We start from the raw sequence: 26448 nt of genomic DNA, 5'->3' as shown, positions 1-26448 counted from the left end.
ATACTCAGTCGCTTTCATTCACTGCCTGTATTTCATTTTCATTTATTCCATTATTTCTCTATATCCCAGTTCCATCTGAACAGCACTGATTGTATGTTATTTCTAAATGATCACATCTGAGGTTTGTGAATTCAAAAGCCATTTAGCTGATTAGGACCCTTAGGCTCGCCATACATCACAAATCACACCCAGCACTGAGGCCCATCAACATGCACAGCACACACTTATCTTGATGAACATAAAAGCTACGAAAACAAGCTCAAAGGCTGCTCTCTGTGTGTTCCTGTTTGTTTGTGTTTCAGTGTGTGTATGTGTGCATGCCTTACAGACAAGGACTTTTAAATCTATAGAGATAGTTTTCATTACAGACACGTTTCATGCCCTCATTCATGCTTTATTCCCTCTGTTCGCCTAACCGTGCAAACAGAACCAACATGTTGGACATACGAGCTGATGTGAGCTGCATGAATGTTTGCTCTCCCGCAGCACCGTAAGATCAACTTTGACAAGGCCAAAGGTCTGGTGGAGATACTGTTTGATCAGCTCTCTCCAGAGGACCAGGGCTCGTACACGGCTCAGCTGAGGGACGGGCGGGCCAAAAACCAGACTACTTTGGTCTTTGTGGATCAGAGTAAGTACTCACTCATCTGCAACTTGGTTACTTACACCAGAAGAAGGAAATGAGGAGAAGACTAGAAAATATGAGGTCATAGTGAAGAAGCATTAAAAAAAAAATCACATCAATCACGACAGTTTTTAGCCAGTCCTCCAAACTTTTCCTCATGACCTCTATGTTTTTAAAATTCTAGTTATGGCCCTGCAAGAGACATTTAAATGGCTCATTATTTTGTTTTTATACAAGAAGATGTGAAAAGTCACTGTTTATGAGCGCTGATTTTGAATAATACATGAATAAATAGGGGAAAAATTTAATATATTAGTGAAAAATGATTTTTTTAAAACCCCATTTGCAATCCAAAACATTTTAAATAGCTTACTCCAAGGAGGCAGCTCATTTGCATTTCCTTTTCAATCTTATGCAGTGTGTTTCTAAAACAAGAGGAGCTTGATGACTGTAAACTGTGGGTGTCAGCGTCCTCTTGCAAAATACAAATTTGAAACATCTGTGTGCGTAGGAACATTTAATCCTGATGAGGTTAAGTTTTGAAACTGATATGCTCCCGTTGGAGGCTTGTTTTAAGTATAACATGACAGAAAAGGGAGTTTTAGGCATCTGTGTTTGAATTAAACATGTAATGTTGTGTTGATCTCCAAGGAAGGCATTAAAAGGTGTAACTTCTGGAAACATATTCGGCCTTGTTTTGATAAGCATCAGGAGGTAAAATTTGTTACTTATTTCTGAAAGGTCATCTTTACAAAAAAAATTTAAAGACAGGGTATTGTTCTTTTTTAGGCTTTATCTCTTAAACTTTTAAAAACAAGTCTAAGTATCGGATGTTGATACAAATAATAGTAAAGATTCCATGAAAGTAATCCCAGGATAAGCTAGCTCGAAAAGACACGCAAGAATTATGCAAGAGGGGTGCAAGTCTCCCTCAATTTGTGATGTCACAAGTTGGTAAATGTCATTAACGTCATAAAACTAGCTTACTAAATCAGATTTGAGGTCCAAACTTAAACAATTTCTTGTTTATCCTTTTAAATAAAGGAACACTAGTAAACTTGTTAAAGACAGTTTTATAGCCAGGCAATAGTATTATTCTTTTTTAGGCTTTATTTCATCCATTTGGTACAGCAGTAGTAGATTTACAGGATTTACAGCTAGAAAATCCCAGTTTTTTCTCACACTGGTGTTGTTGAAACCCTTTATTTCAGCCTTTGTCTGAAAGGCTCCATTTTAGCTGTTTTCTCTTTAAAGCTCACCTCTCCACAAACCCTATTTCCTCTGATTGGCCAGACCTCTGTGGGCCTGTCAGGGGGCTGCGTTATGAGCACACCTTGATGTCGTAAGCCAGCCCCTCAAAAGTGTCATGAACCAGTTTGGACATCCACATACTATGACATCATCATTTCAACAAGTCTCATGAAGATCTCGTGCTATTTCTAAAACTGACCATTTTTGGCAATTTACACATAGGATTCAAGGATTTGTACAACATGTGACTATGTAGCAGTTTAATAAGATTAATAAAGACATCCAGCATTATTACTTTCTATCTATGATTAAAATGCAAGGAGGCATATACCCCCTCTTTAAATACAAGTCTCATTTCCCCACCCAAACATCCTTCCCCTCAGGCTAACCAGAGAAGTTTAAAACTAGTTGGTGTTGTTTTAGAAAGAGTACGCATTAAAGCAACAGGTTCCCATCACTTCTCTTCTTGTGTCTTTTGTGGCTTAACTTCTTCTCAGTCTCTCTGGTATTTCTGTGTCTCTGTCAGAGTTTCGTCAGACACTGGCCCTGGCTGATAAAAACAGACGAGACCTACTGAGAAAGTCTGGTGAGCAGTCATCAAAACATCAGCATCACTCTTTGACAAAGTAAATACAATAAGAACATTGCTGCAGCAGCCTGAGGGACTCAGTTGGATTGATTGTAAAGAATATTCAATGTACTCAAACAGAAAGCTTATGATACAGTAGGTCCAACATTCAAGGCACACATGAAACATTTAATGATGATTTAATAGTGAGGAGGCACTAATCTAAGTAGGATAAAAGTTTAACTTGCCAGTACCGTCATTAATGACTGCTGTCACAGTCATTTTCAGGTTTTTATGCAGCTCAGTAATTGGAATTAATTGACGGAATATGAATTAATGTTTCATTATTTGCTAAGAATTAGTAGAAGCCTGAGAGTCACTGTTTCTATGGCATCAGTACAAATGACTAATCATGTTTTCTATTTTCCAAAGGACCATATTTTCAGGAATTCTTGTCATGGAGTGTTAATGAGGATTGCGAGCTGGTTATAAAGTGCAAGGTACTGTCACATTTTACAGAATATGTTTGAAAACAGCGGTGACAGAGGAAGCCACATTTTCTTTCACCTTGTTTTAAAGTAACTCATGAAAACATTTCTGTTTCAGTCAGGACCACTTGAGTCAAAAACAAACTCATACAACAAGCCATATCCAGAAGCTCTATATCGAGAGTTTCTTGCCCTTCCATTTACATGTATGGAATGCCAGTGCTTGAGGTGTGGAGAGCACACCTTTTACTTCTTTCATATGCAGGGAGAGTAGCAGCAAAGACTCCCATGTACACAACAAAGCAGATAACAGGAACAATACATACAACCCTGATAAAATCAGACCCAGCATATAAAGATTGGTGTTTGGAGCAAGGCAATCATCTACACAAGCCTTTTTTACTAATGGAATATTCCAACATTTTTGGGACTTTCTTAAGCCCACTATCAAGTACTTTTTCCCATTTTTGAGTCATAGAAATAAGAGCTAATGTTAATCTGAGATGCAGGTCGCTAGCTTGATTGAGTGAGGTAGAAAGGGTAGTTTTTCTCTGAGGCCTGGTGGAGTTATGACAACAAACCAAGCACCTAAGCAAAGACAAATAATAGAATAAAGTAAAACATATCACCCCAGATTTTCTTGTCATAAAAAAATCAGGAAACACCTTAATGAGCTTCTTTCCAGACTTTTGTATTAAATGTATAAACTTGAGAAATAAAATGTGTTTTAGGCAAAACTTAAATTCTCAGAGCAGAGACTTATGAATTAAGACTCCTGACATCAGCCTTGAGAGTTGTAGTGATCACATGAATTTTCAGCCAGTATATTTATTGGAATACCTTGGCAGTTGTACTTAAAGTATGTTTTCCCTCTTCATGCTCAGCCGACAAATACAAACAAGGACACAACCTTGAACTGGTTTAAAGAAGGAGTGGGGTTAACCAAAGTAGAGTACGTCCAATCTTCAGGGATCAGTAAACTCACCGTCCCCCAGGTAATCAAATCGTCCTGATCTGTTTTAAGATTAGCATGTGAAGTGAGGTCAAATAACAAAGACAAGGACTTGTTTGGATTTTGTTGTTATTGTATATTTTCCTCTAAGGTCACACAGAAAGAGGCAGGTTTGTACAAAGCCGTGGTGTCAGACGGGCGAGGAGAGGATGTTAGCACCTTACAGTTGCTGAGTGACGGTGAGATGTGACTTTGTTCTGTGTACATGTTAGATGCCAGAAGTTTCTCATCCGCAATGTCAATGAAGGGGTTCACATTATCATAATTCACCCCGTTTTTATCTTACGTCTTCAGCATCGACCTTCCACTTTTAATCTTGTGTTTGATATTTGTTGAGCTCCAAAGACAACATAAAACCCTCTCTGTACACTGAATCATGCTTTTTATTTACAGAGTACGACAAGCTCTTGCAGCAGCTGAGTAAACAATGTGGTGAGTTATTAACACTTCTTCTTTACACAGTGATGTTTGTGTAATGTGCCAGGGAAATTTATTTTACACCAGATGTGCTTTGTTAGCCATGTTAATTAATATTGGTTGGGTTGTGATTTTTAAATATGAACATGTTGAGCTCTACAGATAAGAGAGAACATGCTTTAAAATACAAAAGACACTGAAAATGGGCAAATAATCAGGAGCTCTGAAGTCTCTCTCACAGTGTTGTTTCTTTGTAGCATTGTCAGCCAGCCAGCTGAAGATCCAAAGCACCGCTGAAGGGGTTATGATCTACAGCTCACTCAAATACTATACTAGCTACCTGAAGAACAGCTGGTACTACGGGTGAGTCCACCTGCACGGCAAATGTTGGCCTGTATTATCAAAAAGGCCAAAATTAGATTTTGTGAATATGACCAAGAGCTAAAATGATACTGACATATTAACCTTTAAGGCTTTTTTGACCTGAAAACATTTTTGGTCCCAAATATTCCTTATCCTGCATCTCAAACAATTTTTATGAGCCAATTTATGCTTTTTCTGCACATTTTCTCTGAAACTCAGGATGTTTATGAAGCACATTTTTACCATCATTTTGACAAATACATTAATTTAAACACACCAGCTGTAAGAGTTCTTGAGTTTCCGGAGAATGTTCAGAGCTTTAGCTCCATACAAAATAGCCTATGCACCGCCCAAATGTAGTTCTGCAAGATGTTACTACAGGATTTTACTACATGTTACTACAGAACTAGTAGTAACATCTGTTACTCCCCATTCTTTTGTTATGTTTGTGACCGCGACAGAAAATGTAAATGCACAGATAGTTAGTACATGCTTCATTTCAGCACCATAATTAATATTAGGGGTGGGAGAAAAAAATCAAAAATCAATGTATCAGGATTTTTGTTTGACAAAATCAGGATTCTTAGCCAAAAAAAATCTTCTTTTTTTTCTAATTCAAATTCTTAATTTCAGTCTTTGTTTATAAACTGGATTGGAAAAAAAATACCACTTTTCTCCAGCAGGGGGTGAAGTGTTTTTCTCTGACTCATGTGATGTGCATTTTATGGGAAAATATGGCTCCTGATATAGTCTGCAGACATCATCCTCATTGAACTTTTTTATATGGTCTGATGTTAAAAAGCAAACTAAAAATCGCAAAAATTGTAAATATTGATGAATTGTAATTTAAATCGACCGCACCCCAAAATTCATAATAGAATCAAATCACAAGAATAGCATATTGTCCCATCTCTAATAGTTCAACGTCAGATGAAAGCTGGGTGCAAGGATGTATGAAAGTGGACCTAGGGAACTTCACATGCTGCACATGCATACACCCACAAAAACCAAGTTGGGTGTATTAATTGACAATGACATTTCTCTTTATAATGGCAAAGTCTCAGGCTCCTACACTGAAGTTCAGCGTGTAAAATTGCTGCTCAAAGTTCAACTTCTTTAATGAGTTCAGCTGCTAAATGTGACAGAGGAGCTGGATCTTAATGTCTGCATGCAAATGTCGTATGTGGCAGCTGGGAGCACATCTGGACAACCGGTTCATCACACCAGATCTAGATATCCCAGATGCAAGTCTGAACTTTTGATAAATGTGAATCAAAGTTTAACAAGAATTACATCTTATTTTCAAGAATTTTGATCAGTTTAAATGAATTATTTCATCTACTGTCTGCTAGTGTTGCACAAGGTTGAAGCTCTTTGAGGAGGGAGATTGAAGGCTGTGTGTTTGTGGGATTCACCTGCTTCTAGATATGTCATTTTGTGGCACAAACAGTCCCAAGAAAATAGAAAAAAATAAATGAGAGCTCTTTCACTGACATGATTTTACAAGACAGAATACAGTCTTTAAGCTTGTCTCTTCATTTCCCATTCTGTGACATACACCCTGTATGAAACACAACTCTGACATGGTCGGAGGATTCTTGTTCCTAAAGAAAGGTTGCCAGCGCCATCTGCTGGTTGATACACAAATAGCTTTCACAGAAGAGAGGAAAGCAGTGACCTTGTGTATTGCAGTCTGCCAAAGTCATGGGGAAGATTATCCCTTCAAAATTTAAGTCTTGACCAGATATTTCCTCAAGGGTAACAGCAAAATTCTCACATTTCTGGTAAAGATCTCGACATTGTGTGCTTGTTTCTACAGCACACGTGTAGCAAAGAGCAAATAGGAACTCTTCTTTCTTCTGTAGGGAGAAGAGGATCGATCAGGAGGCCAGGATGAAGCCCGGCAGCAGTATGGACATGGTCTGGATTGAGATTCGTAATCCAACAGATAATGACAAAGGCAAATACACTTTAGAGATGTTTGATGGGAAAGAGACACACAAACGCTGCCTTGAGCTGTCTGGACAAGGTGAGTGAAATTTTAGAGGATTTAAAATGTAATATTGAGACTGTGTAATGGTCTGATTGCAAACTAATGTCAGTATTTTATCAACAGCTCTCGCTGACGCCATACTGGAGCACCAGAGGTTAAAGTAAGTGCAACACTAGATGCTCTAAATGACGCATGGCTTGCTGTGAAAATAACAAAAACACGTAGAAGTCAGAGGGAACAGGCCATTAGCAGAAAACGGTGCACTGAAAGCATCTTGACACAGTATGAGTGTCCTGACCTGTGCGGTGTCGCATCGATTTGACCCTTTGTTTTCCTCCTTCAGGCAGGCAGCCATCGCTGAGAAAAGTGAGTAGCGGGTTACGTGTTATTGTGCTCTCAACAAAGATTAAAGGATTGTAACAGTGGGTGTCAGAGGGAGTTACTGTTGTGTGGTTTGTTTCAGATCGGGCTAAAGTGACTAAAGGTCTCCCTGATGTGGTGGCCATCATGGAGGGGAAGGTATGACATCTATATTTAGTCTCATTTCTTAACTGTTTTATAACGTAATTGTCTTACTCTCAATCATAAACACCTCCTCTCCTCAGTCTTTGTGTCTGACCTGCTTTATTGACGGTGATCCAGCCCCGGAGATCTTCTGGCTGAGGAACGACAGAGAGATAGTCGATGAGGTCCAGTTTACCATCACTAAGGAGCCCAAATGCAGCACCATCACCGTGCACAATGTCAAAATGGAAGATTCTGGGAAATATAGCATCTTTGTGCGTAACAAGTGCGGCTCTGAAACTGCTGATGTGACAGTGAGTGTTTACAAGATCGGGGAGAAGCCGCCGGCACACGCTGTGATTATGAGTTAGGATGAAAAAAGTTGATCAGAAAACACATGAAGGCTGACATTTTTGCTAAGGAAAGGATAGATAGATAGATGGAGTGATGGAGGGATGGTGGCCTTACAGGGTGTTAGTGAACTTAAGTTAACATTTAGAAGAGTTGACTTTTTTTTCTCCATTTAAATTAAATAGTGCAAACTGTAGAATGAAAAAAGTCTCCTTTCAATGAATCAAAAACTGAAAGCACGAGCAGATATTCAACAGTGACTTCAAAATACTTCAATGATGTTACAGTTTTAGTTTACTGACTGCTCCTCTGTACTTGTGCTGCTGTTAAACTACATTTTGCCTCTTACCCTGATGGCCTTGTTGCTACTTTTGTCCTTTTGCCAGATGATGCATTTGATAAATCATCCTTTTTGTGTGAAGCAAATAAAGCACTTTCAAATAACTGTTTCTCAAGTGTTAAGAACTGCTTCATTTAAGTGGTATATCTTAACCCAAATCACTTTTCTTCTCCTCATAGAGAACATAATGGACTGCCGATTTCTTTTTTTAGTGATGTTGCAATCAGAGTTTTTGTCTTGCACTGTGAAAACAAACAGTCCGTGGTGTCATTGACCCCACTACAGGGCCCCAGTCAGTTAGGTAGAGTCACCTCAGGAGGTTCAATGGCACTCTGCAGAAAGGTTGCAGACGTGCAAAAAGTCTGTGGTCATATTTCAATAAAAAAACAAGGTTTGAGCAGCAACTGCAAATCAGATGTGATGTTATTTTGTACAAATATATTTACAAATTCCTTACATTTATACAAAATAAAAACATATTTCTTGTTAAGAAATAAGTGCAATCTGTATGTCAGAAATAAAAATGTGATATTCAAATCAATATGTGCTTAATAAAGCAGCTATTTTTGCTTATAACATGTCATTAAAGGAGATATTGGGGACTTGGTGCAGGCCAGAGTGAGGCCTTTAACAAGCACTTTATTGCCTATTTTGTAATGTAGATAAACTTAGCACAGGTAAGAATCATGTTTGCAGTAAAAGCTGTTTGGCATTGGCAGAGAAGAACTGGCAAATTTCCCAACCCACAAATGCATGTTTCTTACAAATGTAGCCCCTTTAAAAGAGAAACATAAAGACTTTCCAGCAATAAAATATCTGAGGGGCATTGTTACAATTAAGAAATAATCCACCCAACACAAAATTCCTCACTTTTTGTAAAAGGTTTATATGACAAGAGGGTTGTAAAGAAGTCTCTGGAGTAACCCTGACTTAAGACATCAAAATGCAAAATGAATGTAAACGCAAGTGTGGTTGTAGTGGTGCACATAGAGGTGCATGTTACATAATTCAGGCTTAAACCATGATGCATTAAATGCATCTGCATCCTAATGTGTGCATGCAACCTCATCACTACAGGAGCTGTTGGGATTGAAGTACATTTATGCATTGTCTCCACAGCCTGTAAGATAATTATTGTTGTCTTAACTATAACTATCTAATGGCACACTGGGTCATTTTCTTCATAATGTTTTACTGCACTTCCATGTCTCATCTGATACTTTTCAGTATAGCTGAAAGCCAGTACCATCCTTCCATTCTGCACACTTTGTTAAGGCCAATTTTGTTTTGCTATGAGCAACAGTCACCTGGTTAAGGTTATTTTATTACTTGATCAGGAAAAGAACATATCCTGCTCCTGAAGTCACAAATTCATTGATTGGTATAATCTTAATATGTGGTATTCAGGTTTCGTTCTTTTTTATGCACCTTTATTCAGCTGCTGATTCAGCCCGGTCTCTTTATGGAGAGGATTTTATATCTCAATGGGGAAATTCACAGTAAATAAAAGTCCAATAGAATCCACACTAAACTCATGAGTGCCTATGTATGGATATGAGTTTAAAGGCAATGTTTGATCATTGTGTCATTTTATGCACATAGTTCAATTTCTTCACATTTCTTATCAGTGAAGCTTCTTAAAAACATGTGACAAAAATCAACATCTAAATCCATTTTTATTGGACGCTAAGGTTTGGTCAAACAGGAGTAATTGAACTTCAGGTTGTTCAAACAGCAGTGATTACTACAGAGGGGTTTGTTACTCATTAGACATAGTACCTGTATAAGAGGAGCAGCCCCACAGTCACATCCTCCACATTGTGTTGAGCTTCACACAGCTGTCACAGCCTCCAGCCCACCTTGGTGAAGGAGAACCCCAATCTTTAAGGAAACATGGACTTCAATGGAACATGGCAGGTCTACGCTCAGGAGAACATCGAGGAGTTCCTGAAGGCTCTGGGTAAGAACGAAAAAAGAGAGAAGTCTATTGAGTTTTCAGTTTTTAATTCTTTGCATTGATTGACCAAAAACACATTGTGGGGTGTGCACAGAACTTCCTCCAGAAGTCATCAAGATGGCCAAGGACATCAAGCCAATAACTGAGATCAAGCAGAGCGGCAATGACTTCACTGTCACCTCAAAGACCCCTGGAAAGACTGTGACCAACTCCTTCACCATCGGCAAGGAGGCTGACATCACCACCATGGACGGCAAAATAATCAAGGTCTGTCATTTTAGTTTTCTCCTAAACTCTGCTGCTTTGAGATTTTTTGATCTGGGACTTGTTTTGGAGTCTTTGTTTGACATGTTGTTTCCTCTTTGAACCTCAGTGTGTGGTCAAAATGGAGGGTGGCAAACTAGTCTGCAACACTGGCAAGTCCACCCACGTCCAGGAAATCAAGGGAGGAGAGATGATTGAGGTACACACACAGTAAATGTCACAGATAATAAAAGCATTCTCTTGAGTTTTTCTGACATATTCTTCTCTGTTATTGGTTTCCAGACTATGACCATTGGCTCAACAACTCTGGTCAGGAGGAGCAAGAAGATGTAGGCCAACCTTGGCAGTGAAGAAACCAATGTCTATTTAATAAAAGTGTTGCTTAAAAACCTTGCTGTGCTTTGTCATTTCGGAGAGAATTTGAGGAAATTCATCGTCAAAAGCCTGTTTTTATCACTGAAATTAAAACTTATGTAAAGCAACAGACAAAATATCATATTTCTCAGAACGTCATTTTGCTAACTCATGTGTTAACACTGCACACATGAGGAAAACGTCAAGCTAATAATGCTAACTCAGTTAGCTTACATTTATCATCGCGGACACACAATGAATAGGCCTGAAAAGGCAGGCTGTGTAACTTTTACTTCATTCTCTCCTTAAAATATTGTATTTTACTTCACACAAGAGCATACCGTCAAATAAAATCGTTATTTCGCCACTAAGAAATTGCAGTTAGAAACAATTTCCTTACTAACTCAATTATAGCTACAGCATATTCCCAGGCTACCTGCCTAATGTTGACACAGCTCACCACAGGGCATGGAGATTATTCTGTCAACTGACTTCTGTTAGAGATAACAATCACTGGATACATTAGCCTAAATAACGACTGCTAATACCACCAAGACAATAAGCATAAGACTTTGTTGCAGGTGTAAACAAGCTGTGAGACAATAAAAGTCCTTTAGAAGTACTTCATTTAAGGCAGGTAAGTTGCGTGGTAATTACCTTTACAACTGCCAGTCTGGTGTTAGTCTGTTTTTGTATTGTCTCTGTTTATTCTGAAACTGTAAAAGCAAAGTGTCAGAACACACTTTGAATCCTGCATAGGTCTATTACTATATAAATGACATACAAAGAGGGAATGAATAGAGCAAAATCATTAAAAGATAAAATGTATATGTATATTTAAAAAAAATAGGAAGGTAAATCATATTGTTTGGAATTAAAGTGAACTTTACTGTTTGTAAGAATATATTTATTGATCATGAAAAGTGTTGCACTACATACACTTACCACTAGAGGGCACACTACCATCTATGACCTGGCTCGAGCTCAACCCCCCTCATCCCTTTCTCTCGTTCATACTCAAAGGTGCAAAAAGCTATTTGACACACACCACGCAAGAAGCCTGTGGTCTTAAAAGGATGTGTGCATGTAAAATGTATCAAATTTTGGAAAGTAGCAATCAGTTCAATCATTTCCTTTTTCTACTTGACTGTAATTTACTTTTAATTGACACCAGAGATATATTTATGCATATTGTCCTTTGACTATTTCTATTTGTAAAATAATGTGTTTCTCTAATTCTGGCTCAGATAATGATGATCATTATGTCCTATCTAATTAGATTTTTAAAGCTACTTTGAAATAATATGTACCAAACAAGCTTTATGTATGTGGTGGTACTGCTGGGGTGAAACCACTAGGGAAAAGTCCATGGGTAAAAGAAAAGAATAGCTTCACTTTTTTAATCTGGTTTTCCTAGTGCAAAACACAGTGAAATAAATTCTGTTTTTGAGATTGTGTAACAGCCATGATGGTCTTTCCTGTAACATACACCTCAGGGCTGGAAAGTTGATAGGCATCAATGTTTTGAAACGATCAGTGAGGTGTTTATCACCTAGGTAAAATAAGTCCATCTTAAAGAGTGCACTTAAGACTATAGAGTGTTATAAGTGTTCAAAGTAAGTACCTTTCCAGTCAACTTAAATCTAACAAACAAAATCACGGCATTACATGGGGATTCATTGCAGTGGAGGCACAAAAAGTGTTGTTACACTTGGCCGAAGTTAGACTTATAGAAGTCTACTTTATAGATTCAATGGTACCAGGTTATTTTTACTAAGGATTTCTTGACTAATTATTAAGTATTTTCATATAAATTAAAGTAAAAGCACTTCTTCTATCGACAATTCTCCAAGATACCTCAGAACACACTTTAATCCTTGGAAAACCTTTATGAATATACTGAGACAGAGACAGAAATGGGGGGAGGGGAAGGGATTTATTTCTTTTTTCTTTTTTTGTTAAAATTTGTCATCAATTCATTTCACAGTGTGTTCATTCACATTTCATTTTTTTAAACACCAATTATACCAATTCTAAACAGGGCAATATCGTTTCAGCTTTGGTGACATTTCATGGGGGACTTAATTAAGAGCCAATTAGTTACATGTTTCAGAATTTAGAATAAAGGAGACTGCCATGCATAATTCAATCAGGGTGACAAAAAAAAATTGTACATCAAAAACAAAACAAGAAGTAGTTGTACAGCTTGCAACCAAATTCAGTTGTCAGCTGGCGGAAGAACAGCTGAGAAGTGAAGATGGTTCTCATGAAAACATTTGGTTAAATTGGTGGCATGGCTGCCAAACGAAACAAAGTCATATTCAGCATGGGGATAAACATAGGCACAACAGGTCAACGCAAGTTTAAGAGCATCACGCTTACTTGCTGTAAGCACATTCAAACTCATATCCAAACATAGGCAAGTCTCCTTTGGGGTCAAATTGAGATTTTCTGATTTTGCATTTAGCATTTTACCCTGCACTGTGTTATACAAAACAATAAAAAACATGTGCAAGATCTCTGAAAAGATAACAGTGCAGGGGTTCTGACAAATGCTGTGGGCATCTTTTCTTGTTTTTTTTTAACAAAAATATTCTTCAGTATTGAAGTCAAGACATTGAAGTCAAGACATGTCCTTAGCATGTCTTATACATTCAGTGTTATTACTAAAAATACTTTTGTCAGACAGGCCTCAAACATGGCCTGTAAATGTACATATGCTACAAGAACTTTATACATTTTATTATTTACATGGCTCTCGAACACACTAACGAGCTTTCTTACTTTGTTTGTTGTCTTTAGGTCAGCTATTAGCAGCTTCAATTCTGCGAAGGGAAATAAAGAGCCTCAATATAGGATTGAATCACAAAAATAGAGAATCCATAGGGATAGTCGATCACGCCTCCATCAATACAATAGCATTCTGGTCTGTAACTCATCAAAAACAACTTCTGATTGCAGTGCAAAAGTGTTAATCAGGGGCAGAGGCAAAGAGGGTCTGTTAATAATCAGGTGGTCAACAATTGAGACCTGTTTTGTAAACATCAACTGCCCGATGTCAAGACCCCTGGGCCACTTATTGCAGAACACTCTTCAGCTCTGCCTTAGCTTGCGTACAGATGCATGCAGCCAACAGGGCAACTTCACGTGACTCATAGTGAAACGCAACATTCACACACATAAGCACTGGCCCTCTTCCGCATGTTGAAGCTGCAGCACTGTATTTTACAGGCAGAGTCTGGACTTCACACAGCACAGTTTGGAAAAACATAAGAAGTGACCCAGGGGGCACAATCCCATTCATCACACGGCTGGCATGGTTGAAGTGGCGATGGAAACACCACCTGCCACACAAAGGATGTCCAAGAAAAATAAAATACCGCAAAACTTTTGCTTTGGTTACAAACAGTTCTTCACACATCTTTCAATCACAACATAAAGGACTTGTACAAAATAATGCTATGATAGAGTGTTTGGTCTCAGACTAGTTCAACTCCCATAGTGCATGTGCGCACAGCGCAATAAAAAAGGTACAGGAGTTGACAGTCAAAGGCCAGTGTGCCGTGGTCTCTTATTACCCTTCAGTTGAGGTTATACTTTTGACCTATACTTACTCACTACAGCTTATTATATCTAGTAAGATAGCTTTTTCCCTGCAGAACTGCAGCTGAGTGTATCTTTTATCCCAAACAAGGAGAAGGGTGTAAGGAATAAGAGGTGGACCTAGTCAAAAATGCTACAAATATGATTTTGCTTTAGCACCTGAATCTTTAGAGATGAGTCTAAAGGCTCATTTAAACTAACGAAGGAACATATCTGTCCCCAGAAATGGACTTTAAAGTGTTGGGAATTATCCTGATCTGTACCATTACCCTTGTTTAGGTGGAAAAGAACACTTAATCTGCTTTAACAGCCAACAAAAAAAGAACTAAACAAAATAGAAGTACAAAGGATATCCAGTTTGTCATTAGTCACAGAGAAAAAGACCTCACAAACAGCACCACCAACCAGCAAGGCTCAGTGAACTGTAATACCTTGAACGATTGTTTTAAAAAAAATGTGTTCATAACAAACATTCTCAGCAAATGTTGCTGAAAATGTCTCCTGAAACACTCATTGAGGTAAACCTAAAAACAGCTAAAATGATTACAGCACCGAGATGTTCCTGGGAGGTGGGCGCCTTCGATAGGGTCCCAGTTCATTGATTGGCTTTTCAACGATAGCAACGGGTTTCCCTCTTAGGCCTGCACCTTGAGGAGACTTTTGAGCTGGAAGGTCATCATCTCCCTGTTATCACAAGAGCCCATTGGAAAGGACACCCAGTGGCTTGGGGGTTTGGGCAAAACACTAGGCGAGGGTGGCTCACTGAACTTTGGCCCTGCATAGCTCGGACTCCCCTGGGTGGCCAGGAGTGTGTTAAGGTGAGACACTGCACCCTCCCAGTTCTGATCATAGTTGGTGGCAAAACGGACAGAAGCATTCTTCTCTGCAGACACGGCCTGCCGCGCCTCTGGAGACCTATGGTAGGACAAGCCTTTGTCGCTCCGGCGGTGGCCATGGTGGTGCAGGCCCCCTACACCTGCAGATGCTGCTGCTCCATTCTGGTCACGGCTTCTCTGCTTGGCACGCCCAAGTTGATGGTTCTTCTTGGGCAGAGGGCGCTCAGGGTGGGAAACTGGAATGTTGTATCTCTCTCCACCTCCCATATTGCCTTTCTACGTGTCACCTAAACAGCAAGAACATTACAATTACCATCAACTATAACGGACATCAAGTGGATTAATTGTGTTTCCCCGCTGTGTTATTCTATTTATTGACAGGGTGAACCTAACAAGGCTAATCCTTTCACAGTGCACGCACACACTTGCGCAGTCTCTGAATGAAAACAAGCTCACGGCGTTACGTGCAGAATCACCAGACTCCCGACTGCGCCGCCCCTCCCCCACCCACAACTGAAGAGCAAAACAGCCCCAGCTCACCTCTTTGTTGTGAGAAAGTTGACGACACAGAGATCTCTCTTCAATCTTTCGCCTCCGATCGGGCCCCAGGTCCTTGAAGTAGTTCTCAATCTACTTCTCTCTGCACTTTGGTGTCCAGCAAGGTCTGAGGTTTTCATGTGCCTATGAACGTTGTTTTGTCGTGAAGCCGAGCTGAACATCAATTCACCTCGGCACACGGTGCTCCAAGAAGTCGAAGAAACCTAATACACCAAAAATAACAATAACATTGTTTCAAGCGATGCTAGAGTTGCTAAATTGTCAAAACAGAAGGGGGAAAAAATCGTTCGGGTGTTGTTTTCTTCCAGGAGGGGGTTGTGCATTTCATAGTGCGTCACCACATCTGGACCGACAAGAATGAAAAACTGCTAAAACTAGGATTATGATTCTGCTACCATAATGCCAGAAGAAATATATCGTGCCTACTGTAGTAGGATAGATAAGAAAACTGCGTCACTATATTCCAGTTTTGTTCGGGCGCAACCTTAGCTTCACTGCAGTTTCGTTAGTCTTGTAAAACAAGCATTTTTAATACAGGAAAAATAGTTAACAGCCATAACTTCGATACAGGTGATCGTTCTGCAACAACTATTACGTTCTTAAAGGTAAATAGAACAGCATTCACAATTTCGGTCAAACTACTTTGGCACAAAACCAAAACAAAGAAACTAGACTCAATATGGCGACGAGGAACTAAACTGTATCACTTACCGACTTCTTCAGGCTCGGTTGTTGAAACCCCTTCCGAATTAAGTATGAGATATGCCTTTGAAATCCTTCGACAGACTATGTTAGAATTACAGCAAAGCTATATTTCCTGATAATCCGTCGCCTTCTGAGTATTTTGCGGTGTAAAAGTGGCCGTATAGGCCACTTCAGTCTCTCTCCCGACTCCGTCTGAATTGCAACAAAATGGAATCTTCAGCAGAGATATGTAGCTGGGGCTAACCGAGGTCTGTCCAATCAGGTAGGGAGAACAAATTGTACCAGCCAATCAATGACGAGAAATCCAGACGCATTCACGCCTGTTGCCAGACTGGTGACGTCAATCGCTTACAGTCCTCTCCTTTCCTTTGTTGGAGCTCGGGGTATTTCCTGAAAGAGAAGTGAGAAAGGAACCGAAAACAGACGTTTTAAAACATTAAAAACGTGACATTTTGATGGTATATCACATGGAATATTGCCCACACTAGAAAGGAGTGTGAAGGAATGGCTTCAAGTAACAAAATTTAAAAATAAAAACATTATGTAATGTTAGCCTCTCACTGAAATTAACCTACGGTAACCGTCCCCAGTTTTCATTCCCTAACATAAATACTAAGCCACCACAGGTTCACTTTACGATTCAACCTTGTGGTTCTGAGTGAAAAACAGCTTCAACAGGCTGTGATGATACACAATCTGTTTGTAGGATCGACAGCCCATCCCCCCATCTTCTTCTGTTTTTAAGCTATAACAATATAAAAGCACCATGCCTTACTGATCGCTTTGCAATCCCATTGTTTTCTTTACCGTTTTGGTAAAAAAAAAAAAAAAAAAGCTATAGGGAAAACAAGGTAGCGAATTATATACGAAATATATTTTCTTGAAGTTAATATTATATGAACAATGTGTACTTAAAGTCTAGATTGCCAGTATGATCAAGCCATTGCTTTGTACAAAATCAGAATCAAAATCAGTGTAATGCCGAGTAATTTTTACGCTACAAAGAATTTGTCTTGGGTTTTATGGTGCAACAGTTAAAAAACAACAACTAGTCAGTTTAACACAGTCAATAAGACACAGTCTCGTAAACATTTGGGTCAGGCTTTGGGGTTATTAGGTGGTAACTTTACTGCCTCTGACGTTTGTTTGAATTAACCAGGAGCCAAATGGTTTACAATAGCCTCTAGTGTCATTAGAGCAGATGTGTGTTTGGTATCTAAATAAAGACAGTAGCATGCAGGTAAGGGTAATAGCAGGCTGAGGCCTAGTGTGGCCTGTTTAAGCCATTAAAAGTTAGGCTATTTCAGGCACTTTCTGACTTCACAACCCAATTAGTTTTGGGTCACATAGTTGGATCTGGTTGGTTGGGTCATACTTTTGTTGCATTGTTATTTAATGGAGGTTATTATGTCTGATTTCTTTATTCTTTGTGTCTTTTCACCTTCTGACACCAGATTTGTGTACTATCTCAAGTTTGCTTTTTAACCCTCCCCCCGCCCCCTTCCCTCACTTTCCGACTCAACTGGCATGTATGTCACAACGGCCTGTAACTTGTTTTCAAAGTAGTCAGCAGGTCAAAGTCTGAAGAATACCAAACAACTAGCCGGTTGAATCTAAGTCCACGGTCAACGTTACTTCGCACTCTGCTTGTTTAAAGTGCCTGAACTCTAGAACAGTTTCGCAACCCCGTCTGTGTCAGAGCTTGCAGCTGAAGGCCTTGGAAAGACACTCCCCAAACTAAGGCAACCTTTGAATGGGGGTGTGCCCAAAGTCAGCTATGTATGGAAAGTAGGTCACCCAGAGGCTTCTGTAGGTTGTACAGTAGATAGGAGGTGGAAAAATCTCCATATTTGACTGGCTGTGGAGGATTACATAAACATGGAAGGGAGCTAGTAAATAAACCGTTGGTAATTCAATACAGTGTAATGGAGTATATCTTCAACACATGAGATGAAAAAGCATCCAGGTCTATTTTTTCTCTTACACAGGATTGATGTGCTGAAACTTGTCCGTCTCTGTTTCTCTGTCTTGTAGATTATTTAGCATAATTACCGGGTGTAAATAGTGGAAACAAGCAACAAAGTTTCACATGAATTTGAAAAGAAAAGTGTCAAGAACACACCCACACAGTGGGAGGATCAGAAGCACAAATGGTTTCACACTACTCAGCAGAAAGTTTGGCTCATTTCAAAGACCTTGTATAATGCAATCAAATAAAACGGTTCCTTTTTGTTGCCAAGTTTTTCTAGACTGGTTGGGGCACAGTGACATAACCACACACAAATGAGCTTGAAGGTAGAGTACATAAAGGAGTACAACTTTTTATCACATTGCACTCAATATATTTAAGATTCAATGAACAACATCCTGTATTTTGGGTATATGATTAATATATACATAAATGAACACAGTTAAGCAATTACCACAGTTTTAAGATGCAATGATTTCAAGAAACAGTTGTTTAAAGACCTACTTCAGTTTCATTCATTTCTTAAAATGTGTGTTAAAAATCTTAAACTGTGTCAGTGGTTTTCTTCTCATTAAATTTCACTCTTAACTCTTCTGTTGCCTGTAATTTTACTTAAAAGCACATGAAAACTGTTGTATTACATAGTAAAATAAGTTTGCACACCTCCTTTTTGGTTTGGATCCCACCCGTTGAAAAAACACAAAGAGTTGGTGTGTTGTTAAATCATTGTTTGTACAGTGTATCATGCACCAAGTTTGTGTCAGAGAGCCTGTTTGTTTAGTTGCAAGAGTATGTAAAGTAAAAGGTGAGACTGGTCTCCATGAAATGTTTTTGAAACAGAGCTGTAAAGTAAATAGTCGGCTGGCGCTATATTGGAAGTAGAGCAGGCTTTGAGTCTCCTTACCAACAGCTTTAAGGCATCCGCCTGTCAATCAGCTGAGCTGTGCCTCTGACTGGTTAAAGTGGCCATATAGATATCTTCTAAACTGCCAAGTTAGAATATATATACACTCTCCTTACAGTTTATGCCAAAAGCAATCAGTTATTCAGACTGCAGTCATTTGCTGTACCAGGCAGTAAACATGTTTATCTCTGCTGTGAAAACGGCTTCTTTAGCCGCGTTTCCACCAAGCAGACCGGTTCGTCTTGGTACAGCGCATTTTGGGGCATTTCTACTGACTTATCCCAGAACAGATCCCCAAAAGCACAGACAAGCCGGCCTACTTTTTGGGACCCTTTCGTATGGGTGCCAGACTGAATCCATCCGCTCTATTGCGGCATCCGGCTTACACGCCGCTCACCACGAGAGAGCACAGTTTGCAGTGGAAACGCAAACGGGATCTGGCTTAACTGTACAAAACCGAGCCAAACCGTATTGAACCGACCCGGACTGCTTGGTGGAAACGCAGCTTTTGGCTTGGTACTTTCTGGTACTTCCAGAGCCAGTCTGACGTGGACACCTGGAAACCTGCATACTTAAGCACTTCTGCATTAACCCATATTTTTGGACTGGAGGTTGCCACTTGGGCTAGATAGATATAGATAGGTATAGAAGTCTTCTATACATTCCTCATCTGAAATTCAAATAAGCCTTAATTTCTAAACAAAAAGCCTCTGTTAAATTTGACCACACTCTGAACATCAGGAATTGTTTCTTTTTTAGTTTTTCAGTTTTCTGTTGATTTTTGTTTGGTGAACATTTGCATATTCATAGCAGCAGAGTAGATGTGGGAGAAAGACACTGCATAGACAAAGCCCAAATAGACTAATCAGATTCTGAATCATGCCTCTGATGATGACACCTGTGCAGCGAAGAGCTCTAAACATTCCTCTGAACACTTCCTCATAGATAGCAGGGATGCCAGTTGACTGGTTAGGTAGCAAAACCTCAAATTAAAAAAAGGTAAGATTATGGTTTGACTTTTGAATAAGATTAGAGAATACTGACAAAGTGTAATTTCAAGATTAATAGAAAGACTTCTGTTTTTATAGGTTTGTACTTCTGATTATGCTTTTGGGTGAACAGGAACAGGATGTTTCCTCGACTATGACAGATCCTTTCTGCTCCAGTCTCATGTGCTGCTCTGTAAAAACAACAACGGACCCCTCTTTTCTTCTTCACCTAACTTCCAGGTTGATTTGAACACCAGCAACCACGCTCATAAAACCACATGTTGCTCTTTCTGTCCCACAAAATCTACTGTAGACAAACATGGCTGTTTGTTATGTCTACCTCCATGAACAGGACCCACAGTAATGTAAATATAAGAAGACTTTTCTAACCTAATAAAAGAAAACAAAAGTTTTATTGAGATTATTGTTTATTTGTTTAAAGGTACTCCACATACATATTTAAATATTATACCACATTTTCACCATGTCTGTGTGGCGAAATGCTGCCAACTGCTATACACTACACCTTTTAGCACTAAAACACCCTCTAAATGAAGTAATCCCTTTGAAAGAGACTCTTTTATTGCTTGAGTGAGTTAACAATCTGTCATCTCTATTGAAAATCTTGGTCTTAACCCAAATTGTTTTGGCTGTAGAAGATTCTTACTTTCAAGGTGACCAGCAAGTATATTGGCAACAGTTTGAGCTACAGCAGACTGCAAGAACAGCCATTGTTTATATACCTCACAGCAAAGTGGGTATGAATTTGATGAAATCAGTCTGATTTTTCCATCAGACTAAAAATTCATTGGATAAGATCAGCACAGGGAGAATACCTACTGTTTTTTCCACAGAGGGCTTCAAAATCTACACATACTTAAGGTTTTACACTGTCGCTTTAAGATTTTAAAAAGATTTGGTTTAAAAAGAAAAAGATAACGAGACATTGGAATAAAAAGATTCTCAAGAGGTTGTTCTTGTGTATTTATCTCGTACTAAATTAAGATCAATGTTTGTTTCTTAGGGTCTTTTAATTTATGCCTTCAGGCTTTGGTTTTCATTTCTTGAAGTTTTAAATTCCTAATTTAATTTCTGCATGAATAATTAAACCATTTATTAATAACTTATTATCCAGTTATACTATTTCAAGAAGCCTGGGAAATAATTATACATTATTAAAACATTTAGCATGAAGTAATTCAATTTTTACTATTCATTTTTTCTTATCACATCAGTGATCTGATACATCTGTCTGAAGGTCTGGTGGTCTGGAAATGGGAGGAGGAAATTTGATTAATGGATTCTGCCTGAAACCTCCTGAAACAGCACAGCGAGCTGTATCATGTTTGCGTCCAGGCCGATTTCTAAAAAAAGAGGGATTGTGTAACAGGGTGATGTAATCCAACTAATAATTAAACATTTCCGGCTTTCTTCTGTCCTGTTCTGCTCTGTTGTGATGCACCTGGTCTGGCAGTGACAGAGAAGAAATCTTATTGAAGCTGCTCTGCTTGCTATAATCACATTTCCTGCCTCTGGCCTTCTGCGAGGATCAGCTCAGCAAAGGAGACAACATAATCAGCACACCATTTCACTTTCATATCAAAGGATGCAGAAATATTTATTCTTATTACAAATAGTAATTCATTACCTGACTGAAACTCACCCCAAATATCCCTTCCTGACCTACTTCTGTGTGTTGTCATTTTGAAAGATTTGTTAGTCCTACTTTCTGTTCTATTAAGCATACTTTCCCCTGAAGTGACAAGCTAAAATAAGTTGCTCATGCATTTCAGGATGCCTCAGGTGATTGTGTGATTTTATAGCTTGATTAATCTGTCATAACACTAATGATGTACTCTCTTTACTCTTTCCAGGGGGTTTTACTCTAAATTAAACGACCTCAATTGAAGATGGAACTGCTTTTAGAGTTTAATTTTTATCCATAAAGAGAAATAGAGACCTAAAAAAAACAAAAACATGGCCATAAATATGTCCAGAGTCTCAGAGACCCAGGTCCCTGGGTCACTCACTGTGGCCTGTAGTTAGTGGTTGCTGAGCATTGCCCCCTGCTGTCTTGCAAGCAGAATAACAACCCAACCCGCTTGCAAACAAACAGCCTTTGCAGTAGTCAGTGTGTACTAGGTAACAAACCATTTCAATTTGAAACTGTAAAAGTAAATGTGTTGATATGTTTCTCATGTGCTGGAGCAGCTAAGAGATTTATTTGTGTTTGAGTCTCATATTTGCATGAGAAACTGTTCATCTGTCCACTATTTAAATTAAGACGTCTTTTTTTTAAAGCACTTCCAACAATTTTTATTAACAGTGCAGTTAAAGACGCAACACTTATCCTTTTTTGAGTCATTTTTTTGTACATAAGTTGTCAGTTGAAGTCTTTCGTAACAATTCATGCGGTGTGTTATAAGAATAGTGTAAATTATGCAATTTAACAAGGAAGTGGTGTCGTTGCGTGTTTGTGTGATGCTCTGTCAGATGAAGATAAGTGGTGAATAATTAGCTGAAGAAGTGGAAGGGTACACTTGCTGCTGCACAAACAGGAATGATTTAGTGGAAAGAACTATGAATTGTCAAACAAGGTTATGAGTTTGAGCCTAAGAGAAACTATTCTTTACTGTGGAGTAGCAATTTGGCAAATTATTGCTAACAGCATGGACATTTTCTTTAATGGAGTGCAGTTTCAGTTTGATGCTGCTCTGGACAGGTACATCATTAACATGGACCTTCATATATTCATATAGCCAGCATCTCTGTTTCAATATTTTAATCTTCTGTTCCTCAAAAAATGTTGTTTTATTTTTATTTGAATGTTTTCTTATTTGTGGTGAAAACATATTTGTATATAGAATGTGCTTTACTTATATATTTGCCTTGCCCTGGAAGGTTACTGTATTTTTCACATCAGGGGTGTTTGGTGTGTTTTTCATCCCTTAAGTATCGACATATTTTTCACACCTGACGTTTAACACCCAGGGTAAGTGCTCTGCTCCTATGAGTCCACGCTGACAGGTCTGCTTGAAAAGCATTACTTAGGGCACAACTGGAGTCATAGGTGTGCAGTCTTTATGCTGTTTATGGTAAAGCTCTTTAGTCCAGTGCTCTTTTTATGTATATAATCATAATGAAACAGCATTTTCTTTACTGTATTTCATCACAGACTCCAGCTGTATTTAAAATAACCCCGGGGCTCTTTCATCTCTCTCTGTCTATCTCTCTGTCTATCCCTCCCTCCCCCTCTCTCTTCTGTCATCAGTGCCACCCACCTTATCTTCTCCCCTCACTCGCGCTCTTTACCACCAGTCAGATCTGCAGGTCTATGTGGTCTTGCTGTGGTTGATTTTGCTGAGAGACTTGACTCGAACAGGAAAACAAAAACAAGAAAAAACACAGACAGGAAGAAAGGTAAGTTAATCAAAGTTATTTGAAATAAGTTCCTTGATTTGTATGTTTGTCTTTTTGTAGAATAGATTTGCAAATCATCTAAGAAGTTAAAAATATCACGTCTGTTCTTATTCCTCTGGCAAAACAGTTTCTTCATTTTGCAACAAAGAGGCAGGGTGCAACAGTGACTCAAGAGTGTTACTACACCATATTTTAATGCGTGTGTCGACAAAGATGTGATTAAAATGGACATATGTATTCATTTCTATAACTATTTGCAGCTTTCTTGAAAATGCCGTCTTATTTTTATACCAGTGACCGTTTCTCGGCAGTCACAACAGCTTTTTACTCTGTCGAGCAAAATGTATTTTTTAAACCAGAAGGGAGAAGAAGCCTGAGGTGGTGTAATATCCACTGTGCACGAGCCCTTATAGCTCACAGTCACATTGAGAAATATTGTCCTTTCAGTCAAAAGGAAGCTCTCTGGAAAGTAATTCTTCTGCTACTCTTGATGTTCTTATCTCTGCTCCCACAAAAGTAGTCTCATGTTGGTTACAGAAACCTGAAAAAAAGGTCAATCGACAGGAAACTGGTGGGGAAAGTAACCTGGTTTGGTGCAAACATTCTTGTAAGTGCGCTCATGAGATTTGTAATCACTCACACAGTGTGAAGTCTACTAGATATATCGATCCAGAAGTGATTTATTATTTTTTGTCACAGCTGCAAAAAAATAATAATCAAATCTTCCAAGTGCTTGCATTTTTCAGTGCTTATTATCATGTAAAAAGTAGATTTTATGTTTGTCAAAGCAGTTATCAGTGGCCACTCCCATTTATCACTGCATTATTTACATTAATCAAATCCTCTCACACCACTCTGAGCTTAATCTATTGATTGCATACAGATGATGCACTCAGCAGAGAATTGTTCATCTCTGTGGTGACCTTCACACTCTGATGTGGTAGTTTGTCACAGTGCAAACCACTCTACGTCCAACAGGGGGCAGTCTTCACCCTATTTGACATGAAAGCAGGCCATTAGCATGAATTTAAGTATATATCTATCTCTGCATGCTCTTAAATTAAAATTACTGCCAAGGTGAATGTAGAACGTTGAGTTGAATATCAAATTTCAAGTTGTCAAAAACAGCGGACATATGTTTGCCACAAAGATATGTGTAGGCAAATACACATAATGATACACTCAGACATTTTTCCTATTATCATTTGAATTGATTATATTGTGTTGTTCCACTGATTCTAAAAATTGCATGTATTTTGTTAATGATTATCTCTATGCTCAGATTTTACAGAAAAATTGTGTTATGATGCTTGATGCAATGGCCATGGAGCAAATAAATTAACTACAAGAAATGCAGACTAACTTAGCCCATATGATGAGCTTTATGTAGTGTGTTCCTCTCATTCAGGCAGTTTTATAAATATAAATATGATGACCTGTTACTGTCATTATATTCAATCACTCAAGTCTTATTTGTGTCACAAACTGTTGAAAGTTTTGCATTTCCAAAAATAAATAAATAATTAAATTTAAGCAAGGATTCTGCCAAAGTTTCTGCCCTTATTCTTTGAGTTTTGTGTTTTATGACCTGTTATAAATCTACCAGGATCCTGTTTGTGGCATCATCAGCAGATACTGTAATGATCATTGCCTGTTTGCTGTGACCTCTAAATCACTTTCCGTCTTGACTCACAAATGTTAATGTTCACTTTAAGCCCCAAGTTCAATATTGACAAAGAGAGATTACATTATCTATTTCATGTGTGTCTCCACAGGAAGTCAGCTATGTCATCCTCTAAATGTAAAAACATCTTGCTGTATTTGTATGACGACCACATTAAATTTTTAGTATTTGATTAAATTGGGATTTTACAAAATCATATTTTTGATGTAATTTCTTGCTTTTTTTGCTTTACTTTGGTCACGCTACAGAAACCCTGACAATGTGGAAGCAAAAGAGCCACTGCTTTCTTTGTGTAGCCCACCTTCTGGGAATACATCACAAAACAGTTTAAATTTTCTCCTGCCGTGATGCAACAACAGGAATGATCTGAATAGAAATACATGCAAAACAATGCCAACTTCCCCTCCTTCAGTATTTCCACTTCGTCCTACACCATTGTGGTTTTGATTTGATGTTGCAGATTCAAAATGTCACAGGTCAGAGACATGCTGTTGCGACTGTGACTGCAACACTTGAGTAGTTGCATCCTCTTGTTCACGGTCAGGACATACGTGTAGTTTTAAGTTCTTCTGGAGCTTTTGCTTTTTCTGCTTCAGTGTTCTTCTACCTCTGCACTGGTCTATACCCTTCCTTTGGCATTATTCAAGCAGCCAATCAGAAAAGCCTGTGGTTATCATAATGCCCCCACCCCTTCAAACCAGCACATGGATAATAAGGTTAGAACAAAGGTCTGCAACCTGTGGCTCTGGAGCCTCATGTGGTTCTTTGACTCCTTTGCAGTGGCTCCTTGTAGCTTTAAAAAATATTATTAAAATAATGAATTTTCATTTTTCTTACAAAGGGCATTGATGATTGACGACACTGACATTAAATAAAATCATGACTTAACATTTTATTAAACTAAATATGCATAACATCTGTCAATAAAGTTTAAAATTTTTTGGACATTTTTATGTTTTTTTTTTGACATTTTTTTTAATCAAAAATTTTAAAATTTATAAATAGAAATTCAAAATGTTTATTTTTTTTTAATTTTTGCTAATTCTTTGAATTCCTTTTTTTTCTTTTTTTTTGCAAATTCAGACAATTTGGCAGATTTTTAGATTTCATAATTTGGGGATTTTATTTTATTTATTTATTTACATTTTAAATATCTTTTTTTTTTATTTGCAAAATTTGAAGAAATTTCATAAATTTTTCAAATTTAAGAAATGCATGATATTAGATATTTATTTTGATTTTTTATATCTGCAAATTTATTGAATTTAAAAAAAAACAAGACATCACATGTAC

At 38.3% G+C, this 26448-nt stretch overlaps 3 protein-coding genes across 4 annotated transcripts in view; 2 read left to right on the top strand and 1 right to left on the bottom strand.

The window, feature by feature from the left end:
- Window positions 1-7814, top strand: part of myom3 (myomesin 3) — a 66267-nt gene extending 58453 nt beyond the window's left edge. Inside the window, exons 25-36 of the mRNA XM_074683634.1 lie at window positions 487-631; window positions 2403-2462; window positions 2877-2944; window positions 3817-3927; window positions 4036-4123; window positions 4338-4376; window positions 4619-4724; window positions 6590-6753; window positions 6841-6877; window positions 7061-7083; window positions 7181-7236; window positions 7323-7814. Of these exons, the coding sequence (XP_074539735.1) occupies window positions 487-631; window positions 2403-2462; window positions 2877-2944; window positions 3817-3927; window positions 4036-4123; window positions 4338-4376; window positions 4619-4724; window positions 6590-6753; window positions 6841-6877; window positions 7061-7083; window positions 7181-7236; window positions 7323-7592 (1167 nt within the window). The 3' untranslated portion in view covers window positions 7593-7814. The remainder of the gene's footprint in view (window positions 1-486; window positions 632-2402; window positions 2463-2876; window positions 2945-3816; window positions 3928-4035; window positions 4124-4337; window positions 4377-4618; window positions 4725-6589; window positions 6754-6840; window positions 6878-7060; window positions 7084-7180; window positions 7237-7322) is intronic.
- Window positions 7815-9753: 1939 nt separating this feature from the next.
- fabp10a (fatty acid binding protein 10a, liver basic) lies at window positions 9754-10466 on the top strand. The gene is made up of 4 exons (XM_074684012.1): window positions 9754-9872; window positions 9964-10136; window positions 10243-10332; window positions 10416-10466. The coding sequence occupies exons 1-4, from the start codon at window positions 9806-9808 to the stop codon at window positions 10464-10466; spliced, it is 381 nt and encodes a 126-aa protein (XP_074540113.1). The 5' UTR covers window positions 9754-9805.
- A 1985-nt stretch (window positions 10467-12451) lies between these two features.
- pnrc2 (proline-rich nuclear receptor coactivator 2) lies at window positions 12452-23347 on the bottom strand. 2 transcript variants are annotated; one of them, XM_074683016.1, is made up of 3 exons: window positions 16196-16416; window positions 15467-15687; window positions 12452-15213 (listed from the first exon to the last, which is right to left on the bottom strand). In XM_074683016.1, the coding sequence occupies exon 3, from the start codon at window positions 15191-15193 to the stop codon at window positions 14726-14728; it is 468 nt and encodes a 155-aa protein (XP_074539117.1). In that variant the 5' UTR covers window positions 15194-15213; window positions 15467-15687; window positions 16196-16416; the 3' UTR covers window positions 12452-14725. The 2 variants fall into 2 exon arrangements, 1 of the variants encoding a protein (XP_074539117.1); XR_012599341.1 differs by lacking the exon at window positions 12452-15213 and adding an exon at window positions 23333-23347 and having other exon boundaries at window positions 15463-15687; window positions 16196-16579.
- Between the last annotated feature and the right edge of the window lie 3101 nt (window positions 23348-26448).

This window comes from Halichoeres trimaculatus, unplaced genomic scaffold (genome assembly GCF_033239565.1).
Source record: "Halichoeres trimaculatus isolate MK-OKI-2021-1 unplaced genomic scaffold, fHalTri1.1 fHalTri1_scaffold_12, whole genome shotgun sequence".
In the NCBI taxonomy this organism is placed as follows: Eukaryota; Metazoa; Chordata; class Actinopteri; order Labriformes; family Labridae; genus Halichoeres; species Halichoeres trimaculatus.
Note: the sequence above shows the minus strand (reverse complement) of the source record. Positions and strands in the feature narration are given on the sequence as shown.

Excerpts from the sequence above, each read along its gene's own strand:
- pnrc2 (XM_074683016.1), bottom strand. The coding sequence starts at position 15,193 with ATGGGAGGTGGAGAGAGATACAACATTCCAGTTTCCCACCCTGAGCGC.
- fabp10a (XM_074684012.1), top strand. The coding sequence starts at position 9,806 with ATGGACTTCAATGGAACATGGCAGGTCTACGCTCAGGAGAACATCGAG. Across the intron at positions 9,873-9,963 it reads GGAGTTCCTGAAGGCTCTGG|AACTTCCTCCAGAAGTCATC; the intron begins GTAAGAACGAAA and ends GGGTGTGCACAG. Across the intron at positions 10,137-10,242 it reads TGGACGGCAAAATAATCAAG|TGTGTGGTCAAAATGGAGGG; the intron begins GTCTGTCATTTT and ends TTTGAACCTCAG.